At 44.0% G+C, this 18,186-nt stretch overlaps 1 protein-coding gene across 2 annotated transcripts in view; it reads right to left on the bottom strand.

The window, feature by feature from the left end:
• Window positions 1-18,186, bottom strand: part of LOC122546012 (uncharacterized) — a 213,856-nt gene that overhangs the window by 172,414 nt on the left and 23,256 nt on the right. Inside the window, exons 5-8 of one of the 2 annotated variants that reach the window (XM_087974913.1) lie at window positions 15,743-15,782; window positions 8,137-8,198; window positions 4,030-4,077; window positions 3,901-3,936 (exon numbers count right to left, since the gene is read on the bottom strand). In XM_087974913.1, the coding sequence (XP_087831039.1) occupies window positions 3,901-3,936; window positions 4,030-4,077; window positions 8,137-8,198; window positions 15,743-15,782 (186 nt within the window). Of the gene's footprint in view, window positions 1-3,900; window positions 3,937-4,029; window positions 4,078-8,071; window positions 8,199-15,742; window positions 15,783-18,186 lie in introns of those variants that run through there. The other variant, XM_087974918.1, reaches the window with a different exon arrangement.

The raw sequence follows: 18,186 nt of genomic DNA, 5'->3' as shown, positions 1-18,186 counted from the left end.
AATTTCTTACTGCAAGCTGCCCCAAACCCCAATGTGATCATGATGTCATAATCTGGTTAAAGCACTGAACAGGAGAGTTGGATTAGCTTGTATTGATCACAGAGTACAGACATTGGGCAGGGCAGGAACAGTAAACTCAGGGAAAAAGTAGAGAAATATGTGAATGGAGAACCACTGCAGTATTCTAACATGCGGTGGGAAACGGGTCGCAAAGGTAGGTACACTCTTACACCATGGAATCAGGAAGGTTAATAAAATGCTATCCTTGAATAAAAGAGGAATTGGATATAAAAGTAAACATGTTATTTTAGATACACACAAGGCAGTTCTGAGATCACATCTCAAATGCTGTACATAATGAAGGATATTGGTGCTGGCTCAAAGGAGGTTTCTGAGATTGAGAAGCAGGTTGTCTCATGAGGAGAGGGAGGACAGGCTGGGTCTGTTTCCCCTGGAGTTTAGAATAATGAAGAGCTGTGAGAATGTAAACTTCAGAACTTTGGTAATGATTCAGAGCTTGAATGAATCAACAATGACATTTTTCTGAAATACAGTGGTACTGAGATGAAAGGGACAAGGAGAAACTGTTATCAAGGAATTAAAAGCAACATGTTAATTAGCCATCCATGAGAAGAAGGAGTCAATGCAACATCAAGGAACTGTTCCTGGGAGACAGGAGAGAGTTAACACTGAATGTAACAAGGAACAAGGGAGCTACTCCTGATAAGAAGGCAAGCTACAGAATTAATGACTCAAGAAGAGTAATCAATGTTGTGGTTGAACGAATTGAAATTATCATCAATAATCTCACACCAGAGATTTTACCTGTCCATCGAGAACTGCTAACATTACATGGGTCATTTTAATTTCTCTGCCCTCTTCCATTCACCCGTATGTCCCCCAATCTGACTGGTCTCAGGCTGTGGTGTCCACAACAGTCACAAAGTTCATCTGATCCAGGCTCTCCCCACTGCCCTCACAGCCTCCAAGCTCATATTCCCCAATCCTGACCTTCCCACTTCTACCTTCTACCCAAAATCTACAGCTGGACTGCCCGGGCAGACCCAGTGTTCCTGCTTCTTCCTGCCTGAGGGAACTTTTCTCTGCTGATCTTGACTGAATTTTCCTCCCCTTGTCCATCCCTTCCCAACTACATCGTGATTCTTTTGTCACTTTATGCCAGTGTCAGAATTACTGGTTAGTGAGCTCCAGCCACCTCCTCTTCACTGGTGTGGCCACCGGTACCCGCCTGGGCCCCAGTTATGCCTCTCTCACTGTGGGGCAAGTGGAACATTCCTCATTCCAGGCCTCCTCAGGCCACTCCCACAACTCTTTCTCCTGTATGTCGATGACATCATCAGTGCTGCTTCCTTCTCTCGTCCAGAATTGGAAAAATTGATCAATTTCAGTTCCAATATCCACCCTGTTCCCACCTTCACCTGATCTCTGACTCCTCCCTTCCCTTCCTTGACATCTCTGTTTCTATTTCTGGGGATAGGCTGGCCACCAATATTCATTCCAAACTCACTGACTCCCACAGTTACCTTGACTCCCCATCCTCACACCTTGCTTCCTGTAAAGACTTTGTTCCATTCTCCCAGTTTCTCCAAGCCCACCACATCTGTCTGATGGGGCCACATTCTGCACAGGGGACCTCCGAAATGTCACGCTTTATCCTCAACCAAGGATTCTCCATCACCACGGTTGACAAGGCCCTCAGCCATGTCCAACCCATCTCCTGAATTTCTGCCCTCATCACTTCCCTTCCCTTGCCTTGCCCTCATCTATCATCGCACCAGCATCCACATCCAGAGCATCATTAACCACCATTCGCACAGCACTCCAGCGGTGCTCAGTGCAAGTTGGAAGAACAGCATCTCATTCTCCACATGGGCACCCTGCAGCCTCCTGGCCTCAGTATTGAGTTCTAAATAATTTTACGGCCAGAACATACCATTCCATGTGCTTTATTCATCCTCACACCTCAGGCCCTGTCATGACATGAGTTGTTTTCAGCACAGCCAAACCATTTTCACCAACTTATTGTCCCCACTATCAGCTTTTTATTCTCCCTGGCATCCTTTTGATGATCTGACTTCCATTCACTCTCTCTGGGCTCCATCTCAGCCTATCTGCTCACTCCTTTTCCCCTCCCCCACCACCTGTCTTTACCATAGATACCACTTTTCCCCAGCTACAGACAGTTCTGAAGAAGGATCACTGGATTTGAAATTTTAACTCTGGTTTCTCTCCACAGGTGCTGCCAGACCTGCTGAGTTTCTCCAGCAATTTCTATTGATTTATATTGGAAGGTTTCCCGAACAAGAGGAGGAGGCTATTCAGCCCATTGTATATGTGTTGATTGATAAAGAGCTCTCTAGAACATCCCTCTGCCCAGCTCCTGGTCAATAGCTCTGGAGACTCATGTTCTTTAAATCCTTATCCAAGTGAGTTTTAGATGCTGGAGTCAAAAAGGGTGGTGCTGGAAAAGCACAGCCGGTCAGGCAGCATCCGAGGAGCAGAAGAGTCATACCTGATGAAGGGTTTATGCTTGAAACATCGACTCTCCTGCCTCTCGGATGCTGCCTAACTAGCTGTGCTTTTTCCAGCACCACACATTTTGACTCTGAGTTCCAGCATCTGCAGTCCACACTTTCTCCTGGGTTTTAGATGTGTTGATGTTTCCTGTCTCTCTAAACATAGAATACAGACCATGGAACAGTACAGTGCAGGAACATGGCCTTTGGTCCACTCTGTCAGTGCAAACCATGATGCCATTCTAAACTAATCCCATTTCCCAGCACATGGTCCATCCCTCTCTGTTCCTGTTGTTCATGGGCCTGTCTAAATGGCTCTTAAATGTTGCTAACATATCTGCTTCTATCACCTCCCCTGGTAGCCTGTTCCAGACGTCTACTATTCTCTTTGTTAAAAGCTATCCTCACAAATCACCCTCAAATTTTTCCTCATTCACCTTAAATTTATGCCGCTTGTATATGACATCTCCACTCTTTGAAAAAAAAAACTGACTGTCCCTCCTATCCCTGCCTCTCATAAATTGATGTATTTCTGTCAGGTTTCCCCTCACCCTCCAATACTCTCGCAAAAATAAATCCAGGTTTGACCAAGTTCTCCTGATAGTTAACGCACACCAAATCAGGGAACATCCTGCTCAATCTCTTCTGCACCTTTGTTTTGTGCACATGTACCCCTAAGTCCCTTCATGTTGTAGCTTTCTTCCATTTCTTTTCTCCAGACCTGCTGAGTTTGTCTGTTTGTTTCTCAATCATGACACCTACATACATGTCCAAACCTTGATAGAACCTGAACACTGAGGGGACTAGTTCTGAGTGGCACTCGGAACAGCATCGCAGTCACAAAACTACCCACTCACAATAACTCAATGTCTCCTGCTTTGGATCAATCTGGACACTTTCCCCTGGATCGCATGAACCTGTGATTTTGTGACCAGTCTGCCTTGTGGAACTTCACCAAACACCTTGCAAACATTCGCATTGATGGTCAATATCAAACACCCAATCAACCGTCCTTCAATACTCCTTAAAAATTCAATCACGTTTATCAGACCCGACCACCCTTCAACAATCGTCTTCTGAGGGAATGGTACTGGGTCAGACTCACATCATGAAGACCTCATCAGGGGAGAATTCAAGGTCAGTTAAAACTGAACTGGGAGTTCTCATTTGGGATGATTCTCTGACGATGGCCAGGCGCGAATTCTATGACTTGACCAGTTTCCCAGTGCAGCTTCAAACATCAACACTGCAACTCCTCCTCAGGAAACCAGACCCACAGTGAAATCAGCTCTTAAAGATATGGGGGAGTGGGAGTGATCTCAAACGATATATTTTCTCAATATGGAAACAAACGTTGACTCACGGCCTTCTGACAGACTGTTTGTGAATCTCTTGCCACCTTTAACAAAGACAAAATGTTCTCTTAGTTTGATTACAGAATCTGAATATCAATTAGACAATTGCTCAAAACCTTTAAGGTGCAGCCATTTACCTGTTCTGTTGCTGTCAATCTCGGCATAGAGGATGGAACTGTCCTGATCTGTAACACAAACAGGAATGATAAGGGGCCATGCATCGACAGGCTTGTCCTTAAATATCAGCAATGGCTCAGTGAACACCACATAATTCTCTGAGTTAGAGATGTGATTGGTGCAGGTGAAATATTGGACTTGCAGCATTGGTTCGTACCTGGGACTTCGTTGTTGTGCTTAAAAATGTGTTGCTGGAAAAGCGCAACATGTCAGACAGCATCAAAGGAACAGGAGAATCGACGTTTCAGGCATAAGCCCTTCTTCAGGAATCAAACATCGATGTTGTGGCCAATTTGGAGATATAGGTAGAGTAGGGACAGAGATGGTTGTTGCAGTTCCAGGATTTAGACGTTTCAGTAAGAACAGGGAAGATGGTAAGGTGGGGGACGGGTGTGTGATGGCATTGTTAGTCAAGGACAGTATTATGATTGCTGAAAGGACATTTGAGGACTCTCTACTGAGGTAGTATGGACTGAGGTTAGAAACAGGAAAGGAGAGGTCACCCTATCGGGAGTTTTCTATAGGCCTCCAAATAGTTCCAGAGATGTAGAGGAAAGGATGGCAAAGATGATTCTGGACAGGAGCAAGAGTGACACAGGAGTTGTTATGGGGGTCTTTAACTTTCCAAATATTGACTAGGAATACTATAGTTCAACTACTTTAGATGGGTCAGTTGTTGTCCAATGTGTGCAGGAGGGTTTCCTGACATAGTACACAGACAGGCCAACAAGGGACGAGGCCACGTCAGATTTGGTACTGTGTAATGAACCTGGCCAGATGTTCAATTTGGAGGTAGGTGAGCACTTTCGTGATAGTGACCACAAATTGGTTAAGTTTATTTTAGCAATGGAAAGGGATGGGTATATATTGCAGGACAAGAGTTGTGAGCTGAAGGAAAGGCAACTACGATGTGATTAGGCAAGATTTAGGATGCATGGGATGGGCAAGGAAACTGGACGGGATGGGCACAATTGAAATGTGCAGCTTATACAAGGAACAGTTACTGTGGGTCCTTGATACATCTGTACCTGTCAGGCAGGGAGGAAGTTGCTGAGCACAGGAGCTGTGGTTTACTCAGGAAGTTGAATCTCTTGTCAAGAAGAAGAAGAAGGCTTACGTTAGGATGAGATGTGAAGGCTCAGTTAGGGCGCTTGAGAGTGATAAGTTAGCCAGGAAAGACCTGAAGAGAGAGCTAAGAAGAGCCAGGAGGGGACATAAGACATCATTGTCAGATAGGATCAAGGAAACCCTCAGGCTTTCCATAGGGATATCAGGAATAAAAGAATGACAAGAGTAAGACTAGGGCCAATCAAGGATAGTCGTGGGAAGTTGTACATCGAGTCAGAGGAGATAGGGGAAGCGGTAAATGAATATTTTTCCTCAGTATTCACACAAGACAAAGATAATGTTGTCGAGGGTAATACTGAGATACAGGCCACTAGACGAGATGGGATTGATGGTCACAAGGAGGAGGTGTTAGCAATTCGGGAAAGTGTGAAAATAGACAAGTCGGATGGGATTTACCATGGTTCTCTGGAAAGCCAGGGAGGAGATTGATGAGCCTTTCACTTTGATCTTTACATTGTCATTGTCGACAGGAATGGTGCCAGAAGACTGGAGGAGGGAAAATGTTGTTCCATTGTTCAAGAGGGGGAGTAGAGACAACCCTGGTAATTATAGACCAGTGAGTAACGAGGGTAACGTGTTGGAAAAGGTTATACGAGATAAGATTTGTAATCATCTGGAAAGGAATAAGTTGATTAGGGATAGTCAACACGGTTTTGTGAAGGGTAGGTCGTGCCTCACAAACCTTATTGAGTTCTGTGAGAAGGTGAACAAACAGGTAGATGGGGAGGTGGGGGGGGCTGGAAACTATTGATTTGCTGTATATGGATTTCAATAAGGCATTTGATAAGGTTGCCCATGGTAGGCGACTGCACAAAATACGAAGACATGGAATTGAGGGTGATTAAATTGTTTGGATCAGACATTGGCTATCTGAAAGGAGACAGAGAGTGGTAGTTGCTGGGAGATGTTTATCCGGGAGTTCAATTACTAATGGCGTACGCAAGGATCTGTTTTGGGTCATGTTTGTGGATGACCAGGGTGAGGGCGTTGATGGATGGGTTAGTAAATTTGCAGATGACACTAAGGTTGGTGGAGTTGTGGGTCGTGTTGAAGGATGTTGTAGGTTAAAGAGAGACATAGATAAGCTGCAGAGCTGGGCTGAGAAGTGGCAAATGGAGTTTAATGTGGAAAAGTGTGAGGCGATTCATTTGGAAGGAGTAACAGGAGTACAGAGTACTGGGCTAATGGTAAGATTCTTGGTAGTGTAGATGAGCAGAGAGTTATCGGTGTCCATGCACATAGATCTCTGAAAGTTGCTACCCAGGTTGATGAGAGTTGCTAAGAAGGCATACGATGTGTTAGCTTGTATTAGTGAAGGGATTGAGTTTTGGAACCATGAGGTCATGCTGCAGCTGTACAAAACTCTGGTGTGGCTGCACTTGGAGTATTGAATGCAGATCTGGTCACCGTATTACAGGAAGAATGTGGAAGCTTAGGAAAGGATGCAGAGGAGATTTACGAGGATGTTGTCTGGTATGGAGGGAAGGTCTTCGAAGGAAAGGCCGAGGGACGTGAGGCTGTTTTGATCAGAGAGAAGAAGGCTGAGAGCTGACTTAGTTGAAACATATAAAACAATCAGAGGGTTAAATAGGGTGGACAGTGAGAGCCTTATTCCTCAAATGGTGATGGCTAGCATGAAGGGGCATAGCTTTAAATTGAGGGGGGATCAATATCAGACAGATGTCAGAGGTAGCTTATTTACTTAGAGAGTCGTGTAAGTGTGGAACACACTGCCTGCAACAGCAGTAGACTCGCCAACTTGAAGGGCATTTAATGGTCATTGGATAAACATATGGATGAAAATGAAATAGTGTTTGATGGGCTTCAGATTGGTTTCACAGGTCGGCACAACATCGAGGGCCAAAGGGCCTGTGCTGCACTGGAATGTTCTATGTTCAATGTTGGACACTGGTGGAGAGTTGAGGTGAGGCAGGGGGGAACATTGAAGGATGCAGGGATTGAGAAGAGAGTGAGAACAAATTCAGTAGTTTTCATATGCAAGGCATGTGGGTCTCACTGGCAAGGCCAGCGTTTGTTGCCCATCCCTGAACACCCTTGAAGTGAGTGGCTTGCTTAGCCATTTCAGAGGGCAGCAGGTCAGAGTCAGGCACATTGCATTCAATTGGTCCTAAAAAGACACACTGAGGTTTGAAATGGGGATCTGAAGTCACCTGTCGGGCAGATTGGGTAAAGATGGTAAGTTTGCTTCCCTGAACGAGACTGGTGAACCAGTACTTTTTTTAAGACAACAACTAATGTTAATTCAGATGGCCACCATCACAGAGTTGAGTTTATGCTTTCAGATTTAATAATTAAATGTAAATTCTACAAGTTGCCATGGTGAAAATTGAACCCCTCTCCCCAGAGCATGAACCCAACCCTCAGGTTCCCCAGAGCAGCCCAGCTACTGGGAGTCATTTGAGATGTGTGACACCCAACTTGACTGTTTTCCTTGACCCATACCGAAGCAGCAGACAGACTGGCCGTGAACAGCTCGAGGCAGCAAGGACCAGGCCGAGCCAGTTACTCAGCCAGATGATTCAGGGAATCGGAAATGGTTATTGTCCAAGAATCCATCCAGGGTCAGTGACTGAGGAGAAGATTTCCATCTCCATTGCCCGGACAATAATCCAGAGTCTGGTCAGCTCCCTTAATGGAAACCCATAGCTTTTCACTCATTTACATTGAATGGTCTGAAAGTTAAAAGGTTCATCTATCAAAGACATCAATCTGTGCAATAAGTGTGAAGGGTTAAGGATGGGGGTAGGGATAGTTTTCAACTGATGCAGACTCAATGGGCCGAAGGGCTTTATTCTGTGCTGGAGAACTGTTTAACTCAATGTAACAGTCTGCCCCTGAATATCTCTCCAGGATTCACACTCTCTCCGTTAGAGTCTCTGAAATGGACAATGATCGGTCAGTTAGAGTACAGACAGTACCTGGATCAGTGAGCTGCTGGGACTGATCAGTCCCGGGAATGCTGGATGAACCTGGATCATTCCTGAAAAATACACAAAAACATGAATATTCCGAGCAATCTAAATGCATTCTGCCAGGTCACAGAAAGGAGCATTCTGACTGTACATCAATCTCTTGCTTTGGTTACACAGAGAACAGATTCCAAAGAGTGATAAACACAGTTAATGGAATGAACTTTGCTAGAAATCACAGATACTCAGATGTAGATACAATCAGAAAAGCCACCCTTGAATAAATTGTCATGAGAAACAGTTTTGCCTTGGCATCAGAATATGGCTGGTACCCAGGGAACCCAAGGTGTAGTCAGTAGCTGTAACACAGGGAGGGCTGTGCAGACACTGTCAGGAATCACAGTGACAGATCATTCCAGGCAGCTCTGGCTCAGCTTGGAGCAACTAGTCACAGGGCAGGGAGGGAGGGTGTTGGAGATGAGGGGAAAGTGCTTGCAGGGGCTTCCCATCTGCTGTAACTTTGGAGGATATTACAGGGCATGGAAATCTTGGAAAGTGGGGATTGATCAGGAAATCACATTCCCACCCAATGGAAATTCAGCTGCTTGGACAGCAAGGGAGAAAATAGTAGGATTCACAAAAACATCCTTTTTATCCTCAGCACTCACTGCTCGTGATAACAGTTTAATCTTTTCCTCCATAAAACATTCATTACAACCCAAAGTATCCACTGTGATAAAAATAAGCAACATTTCAGTTTTGCATAAGGATAAATTGCAGGTTAAATTGGGGACGGTGAATCTGGAGCTAGAGATTTACAAACAGCTGGAAATTGACAAATCCTGCTCAGAAATCATTAACCTGTCATTTACCTCAGTCCATTGATTACTTTCCAACTCTGAGTGTTCGAGCAGCTTCTTAATATTAGAAATGATAGTAAAAGTTTCTTTCAATACATAAGAAACAAACGACAGGCAAAAGTAGACATTGGGCCACTTCAAACTGATGCTGGAAGCCTAGTGCTGGGAGATAAGGAAATAGCTGGAGAACTTAATAAGTACTTTGCGTCAGTCTTCACAGTGGAAGACATGAGTAATTTCCCAACAATTAAAGGGAGTCAGGGTGCTGAGTTGAGTGTGGTTGCCATTACAAAAGAGAAAGTGCTAGAAAAGCTAAAAGGTCTTAAAATTGATAAATCTCCCGGCCCCGATGGGCTACATCCTAGAGTTCTCAGGAAGGTGGCTGAGGAAATAGTGGAGGCGTTGGTTGAGATCTTTCAAAAGTCACTGGAGTCAGGGAAAGTCCCGGATGATTGGAAGATCGCTGTTGTAACCCCCTTGTTCAAGAAAGGATCAAGACAAAAGATGGAAAATTATAGGCTAATTAGCCTAACCTCGGTTGTTGGTAAAATTCTAGAATCCATCATTAAGGATGAGGTTTCTAAATTCTTGGAAGAGCAGGGTCGGATTCGAACAAGTCAACATGGAGAGGTCGTGCCTGACAAACATGTTGGAATTCTTTGAAGAGGTGACAAGTAGGTTAGACCAGGGAAACCCAGTGGATGTGGTCTATCTAGACTTCCAAAAGGCCTTTGATAATATGCCACACGGGAGGCTGCTGAGCAAGGTGAGGGCCCATGGTGTTCGAGGTGAGCTACTGGTTTGGATTGAGGATTGGCTGTCTGACAGAAGGCAGAGAGTTGGGATAAAAGGTTCTTTTTCGGAATGGCAGCCGGTGACAAGCGGTGTCCCGCAGGGTTCAGTGTTGGGGCCGCAGCTGTTCACATTATATATTAATGATCTGGATGAAGGGACTGGGGGCATTCTAGCGAAGTTTGCCGATGATACGAAGTTAGGTGGACAGACAGGTAGTACTGAGGAAGTGGGGAGGCTGCAGAAGGATCTCGATAGTTTGGGAGTGGTCCAGGAAATGGCTGATGGAATTCAATGTGAGTAAATGTGAGGTCTTGCACTTTGGAAAAAAGAATACAAGCATGAACTACTTTCTAAACGGTGAGAAAATTCATAAAGCCAAAGTACAAAGGGATCTGGGAGTGCAAGTCGAGGATTCTCTCAAGATTACATGCAAGTTGAGCCTGTGATTATGAAAGCGAATGCAAAGTTGTCATTTATCTCAAGAGGGTTGGAATATAAAAGCACCGTTGTGCTACTGAGACTTTATAAAGCTCTGATTAGGCCCCATTTGGAGTCCTGTGTCCAGTTTTGGTCCCCACACCTCAGGAAGGACATACTGGCACTGGAGCGTGTCCAGCGGAGATTCACACAAATGATCCCTGGAATGATAGGTCTAACATACGAGGAATGGCTGAGGATTCTGGGATTGTATTCATTGGAGTTTAGAAGATTAAGGGGAGATCTAATAGAAACTTACAAGATAATATATGGTTTGGAAAGGGTGGACGCTAGGAAACTGTTTCCGTTAGGCGAGGAGACTAGGACCCGTGGACACAGCCTTAGAATTAGAGGGGGTAAATTCAGAATAGAAATACGGAGACATTTCTTCAGCCAGAGAGTGGTGGGCCTGTGGAATTCATTGCCACAGAGTACAGTGGAGGCCGGGACGCTAAATGTCTTCAAGGCAGAGATTGATAAATTCTTGATGTCACAAGGAATTAAGGGCTACGGGGAGAATGTGAGTAAGTGGAGTTGAAATGCCCATCAGCCATGATTGAATGGCGGAGTGGACTCGATGGGCTGAATGGACTTACTTCCACTCCTATGTCTTATGGTCTTATGGACTTAAAAGGACAAACCACATTAGCAGCTCATCAGCAGGGACCTGCATTCTGTCTGTGAGCAAGAGATATTCAGGATTCTGGGTAATCCAAGATGAAGGACGGGAAAAAGTTCTGGCTGTAAGAACTGCTCCTTTTTTGAGGTATTTTAGGTGCTGGAGGTGATTTCCTCAAATTCCAGGAGCAGCAATTACTGTTTTATATGCTGTTGCATTGTTTTGGAACTTTGGGAAAAAAAGTCAAAACAACATCAGGTTTAAAAGGGAGAAGGAGAAAGTGAGGTCTGCAGATGCTGGAGATCAAAGTTGAAACTTTATTGCTGGAACAGCACAGCAGGTCAGGCAGCATCCAGGGAACAGGAGATTCGACGTTTCGGGCACAGGCCCTTCTTCAGGAATGAGGAATTCCTGAAGAAGGGCCTGTGCCCGAAACGTCGAATCTCCTGTTCCCTGGATGCTGCCTGACCTGCTGTGCTGTTCCAGCAATAAAGTTTCAACTTAAAAGGGAGAAGACCAGACAAAGGAAGCACATGGGGAGGACAGTGCAGGACAGAGAGAGAGAGAGAGAGAGAGAGCCTGCACAGTTACTGCCTTTGCTGCTTTTGAATTCATGTGTCGCTGGACATCGGAGTGCATTTGGGAAAATTAACAAACAGTGAATTTCACAACTAATCTTGGAGGAACCAGTTTGGGCGAAGTTCACAGCACAGAATCAGATAAGTTAATTGTTGTTTTATGTCTGTCCAAGAGAAAGGCTGTATTAGTGAGTACAGTGGGTTTTTTCTAGATTATATGTTTTTGGAGATAAGTCTCTTGATTAAACTTAAAATATAAGTCGTAGCTATTAATTTATCCTGGGGCAGTGTTTTGTAGAGGAATAAGAAGGTGTTCTTTTCTGGGTCTGTAGATTGTGAAGGAGCAAAAATGGCCTTTGCAGTGATATGTACTTCTTGTCAGATGTGGGAGTTTAAAGAGAATTTTAGGGTTACTGCGGATGATATCTGCCATAAATGCTGTTGGATGCGAATCTTATCAGATCGAGTGAATCAGTTGGAGAGACAGATAGAAGCGATGAGGAATTTGCAACAGCAACACTATGTGATGGATGGCAGTTATCGGAAAGGGGGAAAGTCTCAGATACAGTCACATAGATGAGTTAACTCCAGGAAGGGTAAGAGAGGTAGGCACCTAGGGATGGAGTCTTTTGTGGATATACCCATTTCAAACAGGTATGCTATTTTGGAAAATGTAGGGGTGTGATGGATTCTCAGGGGAACGTAGCACGAACAGCCAAGTTTCTGGTATTGAGACTGGCTCTAATGCAATGGGGGTACGTCGGCTTCCAAGAGATCAATTGTGTTTGGGGATTCTGTAGTCCGAGGAACAGACAGATGTTTCTGTGGCCAGCAGAGAAAAAGCAGAATGGTGTGTTGTTTCCCTGGTGTCAGGATCAAGGATGTCTCCGAGGGGATGCAGAATGTTCTCATGGGGGAGAGGGGCCAGCAAGAGGTCATTGTCCACATTGGAACCAACGACATTGGAAGGGAAAAGGTTGAGATTCTGAAGGGACATTACAGAGGGTTAGGCAGAAATTTAAAAGGAGATCCTCAAGGGTAGTAATATCTTGATTACTCCCAGTGCTACGAGCTACAGAGGGTAGGAATAGGAGGATAGAGCAGATGAATGCATAGCTGAGGAGCTGGTGTTTGGGAGAAGGATTCACATTTTTGGATCATTGGAATCTCTTTTGGGGTAGAAGTGACCTGTACAAGATGGATGGATTGCACCTAAAGTGGAAGGGGACTAATATACTGGCAGGGACATTTGCTAGAACTACTTGGGAGGATTTAGACTCGTAAGGTGGGGGGGTGGAACCCAGGGAGATAGTGAGGAAAGAGATCAATCTGAGACTGGTACAGTTGAGAACAGAAGTGAGTCAAACAGTCAGAGCAGGCAGGGACACGGTAGGACTAATAAATTAAACTGCATTTATTTCATTGTAAGTGGCCTAACAGGGAAGGCAGATGAACTCAAAACATGGGACTGGGATATCATAGCAATTACAGAAACATGACTCAGGGATGGGCAGGACTGGCAGCTTAATGTTTCAGGATACAAATGCTATAGGAAGGATAGAAAGGGAGGCAGAGGAGGGGAGTGGCATTTTTGATAAGGGATAGCATTACAGCTGTGCTGAGGGAGGATATTCCCGGAAATACATCCAGGGAAGTTATTTGGGTGGAACTGAGAAATAAGAAAGGCATGTATTACAGACACCCCAATAGTCAGAGGGAAATTGAGAAACAAACTTGTAAGGAGATCTCAGCTATCTGTGAGAATAATAAGGTAGTTATTGTAGGGAATTTTAACTTTTCAACCATCGACTGGGACTGCCATAATGTTAAAGGTTTAGATGGAGAGGAATTTCTTAAGTGCGTACAAGATAATTTTCTGATTCAGTATGTGGATGTACCTGCTAGACAAGGTGCAAATCTTGACCTACTCTTGGGAAATAAGGCAGGGCAGGTGTCTGAGGTGACAGTGGGGGAGCATTTTGGGGCCGGCGACCATAATTCTATTCATTTTAAAATAGTGATGGAAAAGGATAGACCAGATCTAAAAGTTGAAGTTCTAAATTGGAGGAAGGCCAATTTTGACGGTATTAGGCAAGAACTTTCGAAAGCTGATTGGAGGCAGATGTTCGCAGGTAAAGGGATGGCTGGAAAATGAGAAGCCTCAGAAATGAGATAACAAGAATCCAGGGAAGGTATATTCCTGTCATGGTGAAAGGGAAGGCTGGTAGGTACAGAGAATGCTGGATGACTCAAGAAATTGAGGGTTTGGTTAAGAGAAAGAAGGAAGCATACATCAGGTATAGACAGGATAGATCGAATGAATCCTTAGAAGAGTATAAAAGAAGTAGGAGTATACTTAAGAGGGAAATCAGGAGGGCAAAAAGGGGACATGAGATAGCTTTGGCAAATAGAATTAAGGAGAATCCAAAAGGCTTTTACAAATTTATTAAGGACAAAAGGGTAACTAGGGAGAGAGTCGGGCCCCTCAAAGATCAGCAAGGCGGCCTTTGTGTGGAGCCACAGAAAATGGGGGAGGTACTAAATGAATATTTTGCATCAGTATTTACTGTGGAAAAGGATATGGAAGATATAGACTGTAGGGAAATAAATGGTGACATCTTGCAAAATGTCCAGATTACAGAGGAGGAAGTGCTGGATGTCTTGAAACGATAAATCCCCAGGACCTGATCAGGTGTACCCGAGAACTCTGTGGGAAGTTGGAGAAGTGATTGCTGGGCCTCTTGCTGAGATATTTGTATCATCGATAGTCACAGGTGAGGTGCTGGAAGACTGGAGGTTGTCAAACGTGGTGCCACTGTTTAAGAAAGGCAGTAAGGACAAGCCAGGAAACTATAGACCAGTGAGCTAGACCTCAGTGGTGGGCAAGTTGTTGGAGGGAATCCTGAGGGACAGGATGTACATGTATTTGGAAAGGCAAGGACTGATTAGAGATAGTCGACATGGCTTTATGCGTGGGAAATCATGTCTCACAAATTTGATTGAGTTTTTTGAAGAAGTATCAAAGAAGATTGATGAAGGCAGAGCAGTAGATGTGATCTATATGGACTTCAGTAAGGCGCTCGACAAGGTTCCCCATGGGAGACTGATTAGCAAGGTTAGATCTCATGGAATACAGGGAGAACTAGCCATTTGGATACAAAACTGGCTCAAATGTAGAAGACAGAGGGTGCGGGAGGAGGGTTGTTTTTCAGACTGGAGGCCTGTGACCAGTGTAGTGCCTAAGGGATCGGTGCTGGGTCCTCGAGTTTTTGTCATTTACATAAATGATTTGAATGCGAGCATAAGAGGCACAGTTAGTAAGTTTGCAGATGACATCAAAATTGGAGGTGTAGTGGACAGCGAAGTGTAGTGTAACCTCAGATTACAACAGGATCTGGACCAGATGGGCCAATGGGCTGAGATGTGGCAGATGGAATTTAATTCAGATAAATGTGAGGTGCTGCATTTTGGGAAAGCAAATCTTAGCAGGACTTATACGCTTAATGGTAAGGTCCTAGAGAGTGTTGCTGAACAAAAGACCTTGGAGTGCAGGTTCATTGCTCCTTGAAAATGGAGTCACAGGTGGATAGGATAGTGAAGAAGGTGTTTGATATGCTTTCCTTTATTGGTCAGAGTATTGAGTACAGGAGTTGGGAGGTCATGTTGCGGGTGTCCAGGACATTGGTTAGGCCACTGTTGGACTATTGCATGCAATTCTGGTCTCCTTTCTATTGGAAAGATGTTGTGAAACTTGAAAGTGTTCAGAAAAGATTTAAAAGGATGTTGCCAGGGTTGGAGGATTTGAGCTGTAGGTAGAGGCTTTACAAGCTGGGGCTGTTTTCCCTGGAGCGTCGGAGGCTGAGGGGTGACCTTATAGAGGTTTACAAAATTATGAGGGGCATGGATAGGATAAATAGACAAAGTCTTTTCCCTGGGGTCAGGGAGTCCAGAACTAGAGGGCATAGGTTTAGAGTGAAAGGGGAAAGGTATAAAAGAGACAACGTTTTCACACAGAGGGTGGTACATGTATGGAATGAGCTGCCAGAGAATGTGGTGGAGGCTGGTTCAATTGCAACATTTAAGAGGCATTTGAATGGGTATATGAATAGGAAGGGTTTGGAGGTATATGTACCGGGTGCTGGCAGGTGGGACGAGATTGGGCTGGGATATCTGGTCGGCATGGACAGGTTGGACCGAACTGTCGGTTTCCATGCTGTACATCTCTATGACTCTATGACCCAGAGCATTTCTACAACCACGTTTATATCAGTCACTGATGAACTTACCTTTGCAAAGCTGTGGTCGGATCCATTTGCTGTGAACCCCCTGAAGAGATAAAAATGATTCGTAAATATTTTGTTAAATTATGAACAAATTTGCCACAAATTTGCCACAGTTGGATGATTCTAAGGCAAAACCATCCCAGATCAATAATATATACATTTTGCACGGTTAGATACAGTGATCTCTGGAATCTTATCTGATTGCGAAAGCTTTACTCAGGAGTGTCCTCCTTAGCCCAGTCCAATATCAATAATGGACCAACACCAAAAACAGAAGTTGCTGGAAACGCTCAGCAGGTCTGGCAGCATCTCTGAAGAGGAATCAGAGTTAATGTTTCAGTCAGGTCCGGTGACAGTAGCTTGGAAAATATTGGCTTAAATGCAGAAGATAGGATTAGGGGAGGTGGTAAGATATAAATGATAGTTGACCAAGTCAGATTAGAGTGTTTTACAATAATCAGTGGGAACAAAGGATCAGATGCAGGAAGATGTGTTCAGTCAAAGAGCAGAAACAAGAGAGAAAGGTCTTCATATTGTTCTGATCCCAGTTGATGTTATTACTGGACAAGTCAGGTCCCAGACTGAAACAGGTTTGCTCGAGCATATTTTGAGTTGTTTTTTGTGTTTGATGAAATGGTCTCTCTCTGAAAGATAAGCGCACGATGCTGCAGAGTTTGCGGCATACTATAGCAGAAGCTCATTCCCAAAAAATTTAAGATAAAACGTGTCCACTTAAGACATAAGTTCAAAACAGTTTAAAAATAGTGTCAAACTATATCATATTAATGCCAAAATACTGCTTTATAAATCAAAAATAATAAAAGCTCTGTATCAACCCCAGCACTCATCCCCAGTACAGTACTCAAAAATACATCTTGTTTTATACCCAGAAAGACTACTTGGGCAAGACTAACCCCTGGGTCCCTGTTTCTAACGCACTGGGGGATTTAATTTTGATCATAAGCGGTCAATGAGCTAAAGTTCACTTATAAATTGTGTGAAGGGAATGGTGAAGAGATACAGTTACAGATATCTCACGAGGAGTAATAGTTAGCTATAAAAAATTAATGACAGCATCAAACTGAAAGAAAACACAAATATTTACACAAAATAAGGGAACAGGTGATAAGATTGGACAGGATATAAAAATCATCAATCAAAGGCAACAAAGTTAATAAGGAGGGAAAAATTACTGTGCAGAGAAAGTTAGGCAGTAATGTAAGAGTGGATGGTTAGAGTTTCTTGAGACATTTTGTAGGGAAGTTGGCTCGACAGCTGACTTGTGATGTAAAGCATGGATTCAATTACCACATTAGCTGAGCTTACCGCAAAGGTCCCACTTTTTCAACTTCACCTCTTACTTGAGATAAGATGATTATCAGGTTAAGCACACCACCAGTCATCTGTCTCTCTCTCTCTCTCTGATCAGAGAACACCACTGTGGTCCTCTGGGAATATGGCAACGTTACATTTAGATGGTTTAAAAACAACAGGAGTTTGTAAAATTAGTCATGGAAATGGCTGATGAATTAAACAGGTATTTTGCATTAGTCTTCAGGATAAGGGATACAAATAACATTCCAGAACATTATAAATCCGGAAATGAAAAGGAAGGAGGAACCCAAGAAAATTCCAAACACCAGAGAAGTGGTCCTGAGTAAATCATTGATGCTGTGGACTGACAGCTTCCTGAGTCCCTGATGGACTTCATCCCAGGGTCTTTAAAGAGGAGCTGCTGGGAAAATTGAACAATTGCTTTACATTTCCCACAATTCCCAAGGTTCTGGGCTGGTCCCACTGCCTTCAACAATAGCGAATGTAACTCCTGTATTCAAAAAGAGACTATGTTTTTAATTTGATCAACCGGTGCAAAGGTAGGTCACGAGGTCAGCTCCAAAACAGATCAGTGCCTGAGCATTACCCCCACTGCACAGGCCCAAACAGGAGCCCATGTTACCATTCCACCCCGAGATGTCTGTTACTCAGACTATCTGAGGCACCATGTTGTCTTTTTGCAGCAAATCAATTTTAACAATAAAACACAAAAAGGAATTCTTTCAAATTGCAGCTTCCGTTATGTTCTATCGAGATTCTGTTCTGAGTGGGAATGAATGGAAAAGGTGTGGTCTGTTGGGATTGTGTCAAATGGAAGTGAATGAGAAGACAGTTTGGTGCATTGAGAGTTGACAGTAATGGGGAGAAGAATGGGGATTAATCCATCAGAGTTTAATAGAATGGATTGGAATGGCCTTGCTTGTGAAACAGCCTCAATCTTCAATCACCCATGAGTCAGACATCAGACAGTGGGTGATGCTATTGAACAGGCCACCTTCACCCACTCTCCACCACCCACCAAAGACAAAGCCAGCGTTTTCAGAGAATGTACTGAAGAGGAGAGAGTCGGTGAGGGAAAATTAATCCAGGGTCATTGTTTATTGCTGTTTCAA

The sequence above is a fragment of the Chiloscyllium plagiosum genome, unplaced genomic scaffold, assembly GCF_037043375.1.
Source record: "Chiloscyllium plagiosum isolate Xiang-an unplaced genomic scaffold, Cpla_swu_hap1 HiC_scaffold_2, whole genome shotgun sequence".
Taxonomy (NCBI): domain Eukaryota; kingdom Metazoa; phylum Chordata; class Chondrichthyes; order Orectolobiformes; family Hemiscylliidae; genus Chiloscyllium; species Chiloscyllium plagiosum.
The sequence above is the reverse complement of the archived record's forward strand: the minus strand, read 5'-3'. Positions and strand labels throughout refer to the sequence as shown.